A 12,274-nucleotide genomic window follows, 5' to 3' on the forward strand; every position below is an offset into this window, starting at 1 on the left:
GGTAGTGTAATAGAAGTGTAGTAAGAAAATGTAAACAAGATAAATTGAACCATGCTGTACTAAAACACATGTTTTTTGGGCACTCTTGCTATTGGCCTCTTGACCAAAGGACCATTGCAGCACTGTCTATCAGACCCTGCTAAAACAGATACTAAACTCAATCTTAGTCAGGGAAGAGCTGGTAAATTTTGGCATGGGGAATAAACCCAAGTAAGTGGCTCAGACTCTTCTACCAGTGCACCGCTTTATTGCAAGTATAAGTATTTATGCTGCATTATTGCGGAATATGTTAGGTCCTATACTGTAGCATGTGGTCCCAAAACAACCAGATAATCAAGGTATACGGCAGGAAATACAGTTAGGTCCAGGGCGGTCCTTTCTTACTATATTAACAGTCTGTAGTGAAGCCATAAATGAACTAATTGGTCGAATTATGTCATTTTTGGTCGCCCGTGCATGTGACCAAATTTAACAATGATCCTGACACTTGACTCACAAGTCAGCTGCTCGGTGTTGCCACCTAAAGGTACATAATTCCATAGATCAACAACCCAAGAGGTCCTTCTCCCTGTTATGTTCAGTCTTCTTCCGTCACTTCAAAGTGTGTCTCCTTGTTCTAGAAATCTACTTATTTTTTTATGTATACTGTCTTCCTGAACTCTAGTAATACTTTTGATATCATACCATCTTTGTCCCTTCTCTCCTCTAAGCTGTACAGACTTTTTCACAGATGACAGTGATTTTTTGCTTTGTCCTATACATGTAAGGGGGTAAAAACCAGAGTGATCACCACATGTAAGGAAAGTAGTCAAAGTGGAAATTTATAAGTGGCGGTATGGAAAATGTAAGTGAATGGAATTTTATGTAAGGTGCACTGGTAAGCCTATTTATTAAGTATGACTGCGGTACAAGTACCCTCAAGACGACACCAACAGGAAGACAAGACTGTAAAAAATAATTTATTTATGCAATAATTTTTTTTTATTTCAGACGAGAGCTTTTTAAAATGAAAACAGATGTTAACTTGTCTCCAAAAATAAATGTTATTGGGAGGGTGCGGGGGGAGGGGGTATTGGACAGTACATATAAAAGAACTAGCAGCTAGAGTTACCCAGAAGGACGTGGTTCTGGATGCCGCAAAAGAGTCCAGCCATGGTGGCAGCAGCTTAAGCCCCTCCTACTGCGGTTAGAGGGCGCAATTGGGATATAGAAAGGGGATGGTGTCAAGGCAAGCCCAACCGGTCCCCAGCAACACAACAGACAGGGCGGCATAGGTGATCTACTGTATATTTTTATGCACAAAAACATGTTAAAAAAAAACATATATTTAATTTTTTATTTTGTTATAACAATGGAACTGGAAACACAAAATGATCTGCTGGTTCCACGAATGTACAGTGACTCACGCATGTTTAGTAAAGCACAGCAGGGGATCCAGCGCAATCAGGGTTACTAAGTATCAGCTCAGCTGCCAGTACAATAATGTTACATTGCAGTGATGAGCAAATTACTTGAGAAACAAAAAATGTACCAACACAATAAGGCCTCCGTTACTAAATAGGCCCCTTGAAGTATTTACTGTTCAGTTTGCTATGCAGCCAATGCACTATTACAGTAACCCTTCTGATATTACATCTATTTGATAAATGTGTTTTAGGATACAGAGCGGTACACAATACATCAAAGTGAGGGCCTACCATTGGCCTATCAGAGTAGTGATATAACTCCCCCTTCCTGCTACTAATACCTCTTCCTAAACAACCCAACACCCCACTAGCCTTTCCCACCGTTTGGCTTGCTGACCTTCATATCATCCGAGTCTAGGTCACGGTCGCCTGTCATTGTGGACATTACATCCCCATACATTCTGTATTTAGCCTTCGGATGTTTGTGTCCCATATTTTATATTTCACATTTTGTTGTATTAAACTTATGATTTCTCTATTTTCTCCTTCAGGGAATATCTAGTCATTCACATCAGTCTCTACCCCATTGAAGTTTATATTCTAAATTCCCTACCACAGCCCACATATAGGTCCCTGGTCAGAACCGAATTCATGACCCTGCGATGTGAGGCATCAATGCTAACCACTGTGCCACCAAGCTGCCCAAGTCCATTACACAAAAGGGGACCCAGGAATGGTCCTGAAGGCACTGGCACTAGCTCTTCCTCCAAGCTTACACGGTTGGTTGATTGATTTACCTATATATCTGTCTCATCCCCGTTTTGATGGCAATAGGGCTCTTCACTCGATGTATATGCCCCTAAATCCAGGACTGCTCCCATGCATGGTAGTTCCCTAACTAACTGCATGAGCAATGCCTCATGGGAGCAATCCAGTCCTCTTCTTCTTTTATCATCTTATGTATAAGCAATTTCCTCCATTAATAACTTATCCAATTCCTTGTCTTGTCCTAGTGGTCTACACTTTGTTCCTGTTCGAAAAACGGCTTAGAAAATTGTGACACATTAGGGAAAGCTTCAATGTGCCTGACCTGCCCATATCATGCTCACTTGTTGGATAAGCTGGGAAGAGATAGAAAACAAGGACAGCTGGCAGACAGGACTTCAATATTCCTGGTACGCCTGTGTTTTACCCTTTAATAAGAGCTGCTTTTTCTTCTAGTCATACTATCAATAAATTGCATTTCACATCAACACCAAGACAAACCTCAGGAGTACAAGCAATTTGTACCCAGCATTGTTGTCAATCAGTTTTTAATGTTTTTAATTAATATGATGAAGGTCATCAGTCACTACGATTCTCTGACATTTCAGACTTAGCCGTTTAATAATGCAAATACGAAGCGCAGCCAATGGAGAGTAAAAGGCACAGGACTTGATACATTCCATTATGATAAATGAAATCAGTTCTGTGCTCTGGTAGTACTAACACAGAATCATATGCTAGATTCTCATGACTGCACCTCTGCAACCAGACAGACAAACACAATAGCTTCTACTTCCTTCTGCAAAACCACAGCCATAGACTATCTTCAGTGACGCTTTAGACATATCGAAATACTGTGGTATGAGGTGAACCTCATAACGTTACGTTGCAAAATGTAATATTCTCCTTTCCTTCTTTCTCAGTGTACAGCATGTTGGTTTTTACCAATCTTCCCTTGTATGCCTGATGCCATGTTTATCTTGTACCCAGCACTCTCTCTTCTGCTGCACAACTAGGCTGGCGTCACAAAGTTGTTATACAACTACCGACATAAATCCACAATGTCCAAAAACTGGCGACACATAACATTTGGTGGTTAAATAATGTCACAATCACACTATAGAGCTGTAAAAGCATTGTGTGCAGCATTTTCATAGCCGATGAGCTCCCAAGCGGTCCTTAAACATACTGGTAGGTCAACTGGCATCTGAGCAGATTAGCGCCAATGTGTGTGTTTCTATGGTAGAGAATTTAGATGGTAAGCTCCACAGCAGCGACTGATTAAACATTCTCTGTGATGTAGATCATGTTGGTGCTACATAAGTAATGGGTTTTAATGATAATATGGATGTGTGGACTGTGTGTATTTATTTAGAATTACAAAGTTATGCTGTACTACTATTGAAATGCAAAATAAAATGATGCCATCATTTTCTGCCTTGAAGAATCTGTATGCCACCAACATAACACCCCAGATATACATGCGACCTGCACACTCGTCACCCTAAAGGATTGCATTTTATCTGACTGTTTCTGTGAATGCAAAACAGAAAAAAAACACAGCTCTGTAGGCCCGTATAATAATTCAAATGAAAATACATAAGGAATATATAATATAAATGTAAAATGCTACAATTAAATATCAATGTATGAAACACTTCAATAAAACATATACACAAACAAAATAAAAGAATAATATTATGCATACAAATCAGGTAAATGCGACGTGGAATTTTTATCCCAAACATAAAACTATAACTGAAAAGTGATGAGGCACCAAAAATGTATCTGGTCTGGGGCCCGACAGGACTTCCCAGGCTAACAGGCACATGTATGTCTATCATTATTCATTTTATTGTACTGGGGAATTTGGTTGAGGTAATAAATTAGTAATCATGAAAGAGGAAATGCATGATATAAAGAGAACTCCTAAAGCCCATAATTGGCGTGATGTAAATGAGGCAATTACTAGTGTGATCATTTCCACATTTCTCATCTATTGTACTTGATTCTACTATGTAGATAATCTTCAGAAGTGTGACCAAAATCTGACCTGATTCATGAGCCTCCTGAATTGTATTTTAATACAAAATAACAACAGGAAAAACAGTCGGGGAAATTGCATTACCGTCTTCACAGGACCCAGCCCGAGAAACATCTATTTTCTTCTTCTGTTTGCAGGATGCGGCTTGCAGCTCGCACTGGTTGTCATAAGTGACTCCATCGCTGCCACACACTGGTAGGTAAGGCTGGCGCTCACAAGGCTGGCACACACACAAGCTGTTTACACATTTGGCACCAAAGCTACAGATGGTGTTTCCACAGGTCTCTGAAAGACAGGAAGGCAGATACCAGAATCACTGAACATTAGTATGATTCCATATAGTGGCAGTATGTAAGCTGTTATTATCCAGCCTACAGGTCAACATATGTCGTCTTCTAGACACAAGGACACCCCATTGTGAAGTATAAAAACTGTTATGCCGCCTTGTTTTACAACACTTCAGGAACAAAAACATTTAGATATTATATTCCAACCTACTTCCCATTGTTTACACATCAGGTAGGGGGCCGTGTATGATTTGTTAGTGCTAAATTGTGCATTTTAATGAAAAATAAATTATTTAGCATTAGGACACGTGGGATTAAAGAATGGAAGATGCAGATGATTAAATGTCTGCACTTCAGAGCACCTTGGCACCCCCTAGTGGTGGCATTCTTCTGTCGCAGTGTTCACACCCATTTAGAGAGCCTTGTAAGACATGTTTGATAATAGGTTATATTTCATCATAAACAATGTGACTCCTCCTATGGAATCAGAACCTCATAGTGTAATAGGTGACCTGCTACGGAAACTGCTGGCGCTATATAAATAAAATGTTGACAACGATGATGATGATGATGGTATGAGCAACCAGACTGAGGATGAGCAAGGGGATATTTAGCACTGGAGGACCCACGTCACCCAAGCTTATCTAGGGATTCAAGCAGAAAGGACGGGTGGTGCGTTCTATCGGGTGCAGCATTCACTGAACGCTTCTGGTAGAACTTTAAATTTTAAAAGCAATTGGAATTTAGAATGTACGCTTGGCACTAAACCCAGCAGATACTTACTCAGCTGGCAAATGGTTGGCTGCACTATGTGTAGGCGATGGGAGTACTTAATACAATACAGTCAAGGTATGGAACGTTATCTTAACATAATATTTCATGTAGGAACAAACTTGCCTACTACTATATTTGGATTGCACAAGGTCCATTCACTAATCATTTAAAATAACGAAGCACATAACCATTATAAATCACAGGTACTGTAATAAACACAGCCCCCATCAATGTTTCCAGTATAAATGAAAAAATAAATTGCTTGGGGAATTTCCTACCAATTTATCTACTGAACGCTGAGTTTTGATAAACAAGAATATTATATTTTTAAACAATTCCCAAAAGAACATTTTAATTCAGAACGGAGTGAAAAATATGTAAGTAAAATAGTTTTATGCCCTGCAAAAGGTAAAATTATAGGTTTTGATACCATTGTACTTTAATGTTCCTGGTATGTCACTGCTACTCACATGACAACCGGAAAATCAAGAAGTGGGGTAATTTCGCTATGAGACAATCAAGCCGGTCCTCTGATCGGTAGTGTTCTTTTTCAGCTATTTATAAAGGTATACAGAATGTTCACTTGTATTATTATTGAAATGGATACTGTGGAGATTTATGCCACATCCATGTGTTCCATTCCGTAGCTGAGAGGTTTAAAAATAAATGTGTAAAAAAAAAAATGTTCTCAGCTCTGAATTATTTTTACCTATCAGGGCCAAAGCGAATTGTCAGAATGTATGAGAATTTTATGCTGAACGAGTGGAAAAATACAATACACTGGTCTAGCAGGAATAAAGGTTCTGGTACTAGAAGATTGTGGGGATCATGCTGAGTTGGGCGTACGCCCAATTGCTTAACGTAATATGCGCAAGTTCGTACTGCCCACAAATAAAGTGTCTGCCTAGGTCCGTATGCAGATTTGGCGTTTGCACCTCCTTACACTTACAGAGAGACAGAAAGATGGAGGGAAGAGACCGGGTACAGTAATGGTGTGTTCGTGCAATTGCGAACTGAGGAAGACACGCATGGCGAGCTTGTGCAAATCCACACTGATGATGATTCACCTCTGTTAGGTACTTTCGTCTTTTGCTTGTGCTATAGTATAGGATTTTGTGGGCGTATATGAGAATGAATTGTTTCATTCGTATATGGGAAGGAACATTATCATACTTAATAGTGAATTCTGTTTTTGCTATAAAAACAAATGTTTGAAAAATGTTCTTGTGCTTATGACGTGGATGGGTGTAAGCGTACCTGATGTAGCCTGATGTAAACCTGGCACATATGCTACTGATTAAGAGCATCTTGAGCTCCTGTATCTCTGGTGTTGGATAAAGCATTCCCGCCTATTCCTCCTGGAATGTCATGTAGTTCTCCTAAACCCCCACATCCTGCTTACGTACTAGTGAGGTGGGCGGGACAAGGATCTCAGTGATGCAATACGCGGCAATTTGCCCCCACCGCAGCTTCCAGCTGACCTCCTCTCCGAATGACTATCTCCATTACACACATAGGGGGACATAGTTTGGATGGATCAGACATGGCATGGAAGGACAGAGGTATGCCATGTATTATTTTGGAACCCAAATGGAAACATGGATTAGCTTATATTGTTATGAGGTCAAAGAGGAAACTTTACTCCCCAGTGTGTTCATACACAACATTACATAAACATTCAGTCCGTGCATGTTGCAAAATGCAGAACCAGACATTATAGGTGGACATACAGGTGTCTAAAAGCCTTGAGCCCCTAAATCAACAGGATTGGACCAGTCCAGTATTAGAAACACAGAAAAGACAAACAGATTGGTTAATGCTTTGCATCCTCCACTTACTGCAATCTCCCTGTGCTGCCACTTGAAGGTTAATTTGTTGAGTGCAGGCTCGCACATGGAGCTCACACTCACTGCCATATGTATTGCCATCAGTGCCACACACAGGTTGGGCAGAGGGGACACATTCCGTTGGGCACACGCAGCGGCCAGTCTCTGCCTCGCAGATGGCTCCAAACTGACATTTCCTGCAGAGATCTGCAATAGAGTAAATGAAAAAGGGTAAGAAAACGCTTGAAATATCCCCCACTCTGCTTTCCAGCTGCGTCTTGTATGTCATTCGCCTGTCCTCCCAAGATAGCTTGGATGCACCTGCACCCACTTTAATTAATTGACCTGCCACCCGGCAGTAATACATCAGATGCCATTACCTCAACAGAGTGTCCTTGGGCATGCTGACAAGGTCAAAGGGTGTACAAAGGACAACGGCATAAAAACTAGCATTCATTGTAACAGGGTGACTAATTTACTTCATCAAATCATTTCAGCAATGTACCTCTTGGGGAAAATGTCACTATTCATGCAGATTCTAAAGGGAATGGGTAAAGATTTACTAGATCATTCCTCTACTACATTTGTATTTTTTTTAACCACACTTACACTCAGGAAATTAGCAGCCAGTGGGCTTGTTGTTTGTAAAAGTTTAATTCTCGCTTGAAAGCAAGTTGCCTTCTGGCAGATTCTCAACTAAATTCAAACTTTTGCCCCAAGCAAATTTGTTCCAGCTTTCAACATCGTTTTTTGTAATTGAAAATACAATTCATTTATGAAACTATTCATTTATTTTCCTCGCTTCGTAAAGCAAAAAACGTTTATAGAGTCTGAAATGGATAGAATGAAATAAATAAATATAAAATTGAACCATTCCTGACATGTACCAGAGACAGCGGGTTGGTAGTAAAGTTTTTAATAAGGAATTTTCCAAGCATCCAAAGCATACAATAGAATTTAAAAAGAATATACACCCCTATTTGTAATTAGGTTGATATTAGTAAAATAGATGGCCATAATATTTTCTACACTGAAGTATTTCTCTGCATAGTTGTCCTTGTCAATATAACATCCACAATGATTTTAGCAAATCCATAATGGTTTTAGCAAAGTATCTGTAAAAGGAGATGGACGTACCCCTATTTTATGTAGATTTTCCACTTAAGGGGGATTATTTTACACATATTTTCAAAATAGTTAAGTTCAGTAGCATAGGGTATTGGAGTGATTTTTCATACGGATAACTTTTTTAGCCTTTTAAAATAAGTAGTCTCTTATTTTTTTTTAGCAGTATGAAAGCTATGTTACACAAAAATAGCAACAACAAAAAAAAAAGGCTCTTTTTCAGGATACTACATATACTTTATAATAAATTCGTAAGCCCCTAGTCCAGCGGTTCCCAAATTGTACGCCCTGAGGTGCTGCTGCGATCTTACAGGTGTGCCGCGGCCAGGGCCGGGGGTAAGCAAGGCGGGTGACTACTTGGTAATTATTTTGGCTTACGGGTGCCTTGAAAAAATTATTCAGACCCTGAGGGTGCCTGGAACGCTTAGGATCCACTCTCCTAGTCATTAGATGTGCTCCCCTATTTCTCTGGTATATTTTGATGCTTAATATGTGTCATTTTATGTACATTAGGGACAGTTAATGAGGTTAGTAGTAAGGCTGTGTTGTGTATGTTTTTTCATTTAGATTTTTTTTTACTTTTATTACATTACAGATATTTTTCCATTTGTACAGCAACTGTTTGTTTGTGATAATTGGAGCTAGGGTACCAGTACTTTTTTTCCTGCTATGAGATCTAATCTTTTCAGGGCTCTGTTCAGTAGGGATGTGGTGGTGGGGGGGGGGGGGATCACTGTAGACCAAACTGACCAAATATCACTACATGCGTAGGTCAAACATCAACCTGTCAGAGCAGTCTTGAAGGAATGACATGTTTCATTGTGCAGGACAGTAAATATTATCAGCGCATGACCGCACAAATCTATGTGTATGACTCGCTTGTTCAGCCAGCTTATTAAATAGGCCTTCTCTTGTCTGGCCAAAATTGGTGTCACGGCATAGATCCGGTAGTCCTGTGGCTGTTGATTGTATCGTATGACTAACTTAAGATGCTAATGTACACTGGATGGTCATTAACTCACTAGTGGTCACGTAAGTTTATATATAAGAAAAGTACCAACTTTCTATTGGTAGCCAGAAAACTGGTTAGGGGTCAAACACTACAGGGACTCTTTAAACTCACCATACCCAGAGAGCAATAGCTTGTTAATATAGGAATGTAGTGACATAAGCACATCCTACTATTCTATAAATATTGATGGTTTAGTGACACAAGGGAAATGCTGCTTCCCCATCACTGGCGTGAAAACAAGACCTTCAGCTTTTTTACAGCTGAAGTGCTCTCATACAGTATGGCAAGGAATCGGCATTTAATACAGAATGCTGTATCACTAGGCCAGCCATTGGTTGCCAAGTTTTTCTGGCTGAAATATAATGATGTTTAACAAATGTCCAGGTAACATCAGCCTAAAGAACTACAATCAGGAAGCAAGCGGCAGTAAATCTATAGAACTTAATGACGTTCCTGGATTTAGAGTCTATAAATCCTTTGTAAAATGTATTTGTATTTTCTTTAGCTGTGTTAGCTGGAGCAGGGTAGTTTAGCCAAAAAGTAAAATGATACACACACAAATTCTACTTACAATTGTACACAGACACACAAATATACAGGACTTCAGCTTCCTGCATACACAGCAACAAGACTCCTCTTATAAATGACTTCTACAGCATACACTGGTGAGAGTGTATAAGCAGGACAGCTACTGGATCATATAAATTGAAAATGATGGCTAGGTAATGTGCACAAACAGGCAATACAAACGACACAAATTGCTTATCAGGGAAGAGAGAAGTGCCGATAAACTTGCATATGCTGAATGAGTGTGTGTGCCGGATACTCAGACACACACTGTATCACACAGAGACAATCTGACACTTGTGCATGTGAGAGGGACAAAGCCGGGAGCATCTTCAGCTAATAACAGTGCACAGTCTCTGACCTGTTGTTCATCGGCGCTCAGCACTTTCATTATTTGCAACAAGGAGCATATTCCGAGACCTCATCATTTTACCAGGACCCAGAATCCCATCTCGCAATAAAACAATATCATGTGGGGAGTAAATGTATTAACCCTTTCACTCTGTGTAACCATACCAGACAAAGACTGAGTTCAAAATCCAGCTGTGAGATTATGAAGAGTGGAGATAATATATAAATATAATAAGCTTGGGTAGCATGTGTTCTTGTAGCTGTTGCAGAACTACTAGTTCCAGGCTTGCCTGTCCACCAGAGGCACAAGCTCTTATCCCTAAGCCCCATCCGTGACCTGATTACTATCCAACAATTACTTTGTTTTGGAGTCCAATCCTCCGGTCACTTTTTCCTTTCTTACTATCACTTTATGATTATAGAACTATCAGCATCTAGCAGGCATGATGTGCCGGGGCTTTTAATGCCACGACTAGAGAGCCATACGTTGCCTACCACTGTCTTATACATACACCACCTATAATATATTACTACGGCTCACACTGGCCAACTTATACTTCCTTTGGACCCAAACCATCCTGTCCCAATATTCCTTCCTACTAATCTCTCCCTAAGGCTATATAAGTATCTATGGATAAATCTATTTACTTATTTTCACAAGTGTTGGGTTCCTTAATTCAATGCAAACTTATTCACATTGTGTGTTTATGACTTTGTATAGTAAGGTATATTTGCAGTCTGTGGGCATATATAGGAAGAACCTATACATTCAGACTATCTAGAACGTTAAGGTGGGAATTCAACGGTCGGCGATGTGGTGCGTAGACATAGCGCCTCGCACATTGTTGGCAATTACGATACAAATCTCCGCTCATTTTTCCTCGCACCCCAGAAATGAGCGGAAATTTCTTTCAAATCTCCGCCGTGAAGGGTCTCACGGATGTTTCGGAGACACTTTGCGGCTAATTGAATTCCCCCTTATTAGAGATTGTGGGCTAGATTTACTAAGCTGCGGGTTTGAAGAAGTGGGGATGTTGCCTATAGCAACCAATCAGATTCTAGCTATCATTTTGTAGAAGGTACTAAGTAAATGAAAGCTAGAATCTGATTGGTTGCTATAGGCAACATCCCCACTTTTTCAAACCCGCAGCTTAGTAAATCTAGCACTGTGCCTTTTGCTTATTGTGCTAATCATTTGTTGATAGCTTAGTAAACTCTCTAGAGTTATGCATAACGATACCTCTATCCCTTCACAGATATATGCTGACAAACACATTTCCTTTAAGCTGCATTTAACCTTGACCCTTTACTTTCTGAGAATATGCCGTTATTAACTATAAGTAATTTAACAGTAGACTATTTTAAGTCTTTGGAGAGGATTGTGCCCCCAAGGTTTAGTATAGGCCAATAAACCACTGTGTTGCTATCGATTAACATATATCGTGGGCTTATGCAGCCCAGCTGACATTCTTACTATCCCTTACCACAGGGTCCTTTGTGTTTAACTGTGATCGCCTTCTTCAGTGCACAAGCTGTAGCCTCTAGCTCGCATGGATTGCCATAAGTGCGCGAGTCACTGCCACAAATGGGGTCATACACACTCTGGCACACTTGCTGGCACTCGCAAACTGGCTTCTTGTTTTTCACAACACATGCCGCTCCAAAACTGCATTCCACGTTCAGGCAAGGGCTGGGAGCATGAAGATCTGCAAGAGAGGGAGAGAGAGAGATCGGCTTAGAGATGTACTATAAAAAGGTTGTGTTGAGAGCACATTTACAAGCGCTCTCTGAGCAGCAAGCAGGGCAAGCGGGGAAAGTATTGCATGCTAGTCATACTCTGCCCCCTAGTGGAGGGAAGGGGAACGTCAAGCTTTTGTGCAAGTGTACCCCACAGTGCTGCTTTTAGAGGACAGCTGCACAGCTACTATGATTGAACAGGCCATTCTTAAATAAACAAAACAAAAACAAAAAAAGAAATACAGCATACAGAATTTGTTAACATTCACAGAACTTGCAAATAAAAACTATTATAATTTAAGAATATATTTGAACCAGTGGTAAAAATGCTTTATGGTTCATTCACAATATCCAAATGAAATATGTTTTACTAAGGCACT

General features: G+C 40.1%; 1 protein-coding gene across 13 annotated transcripts in view; it reads right to left on the reverse strand.

Moving 5' to 3' along the window:
• The window catches only part of AGRN (agrin), a 434,643-nt gene that overhangs the window by 183,725 nt on the left and 238,644 nt on the right, over positions 1 to 12,274 (reverse strand). For all 13 annotated transcript variants that reach the window (XR_012680036.1, XM_075191538.1, XM_075191541.1 and 10 more), the window contains 3 exons: positions 11,642 to 11,863; positions 7,115 to 7,309; positions 4,300 to 4,500 (listed from right to left, as the gene is read on the reverse strand). Coding sequence is in view for 12 of the 13 variants with exons in the window: in XM_075191538.1 (XP_075047639.1) it covers positions 4,300 to 4,500; positions 7,115 to 7,309; positions 11,642 to 11,863 (618 nt within the window). In the remaining variant the exon portion in view is untranslated. The remainder of the gene's footprint in view (positions 1 to 4,299; positions 4,501 to 7,114; positions 7,310 to 11,641; positions 11,864 to 12,274) is intronic.

This window comes from Mixophyes fleayi, chromosome 11, assembly GCF_038048845.1.
Source record: "Mixophyes fleayi isolate aMixFle1 chromosome 11, aMixFle1.hap1, whole genome shotgun sequence".
In the NCBI taxonomy this organism is placed as follows: domain Eukaryota; kingdom Metazoa; phylum Chordata; class Amphibia; order Anura; family Limnodynastidae; genus Mixophyes; species Mixophyes fleayi.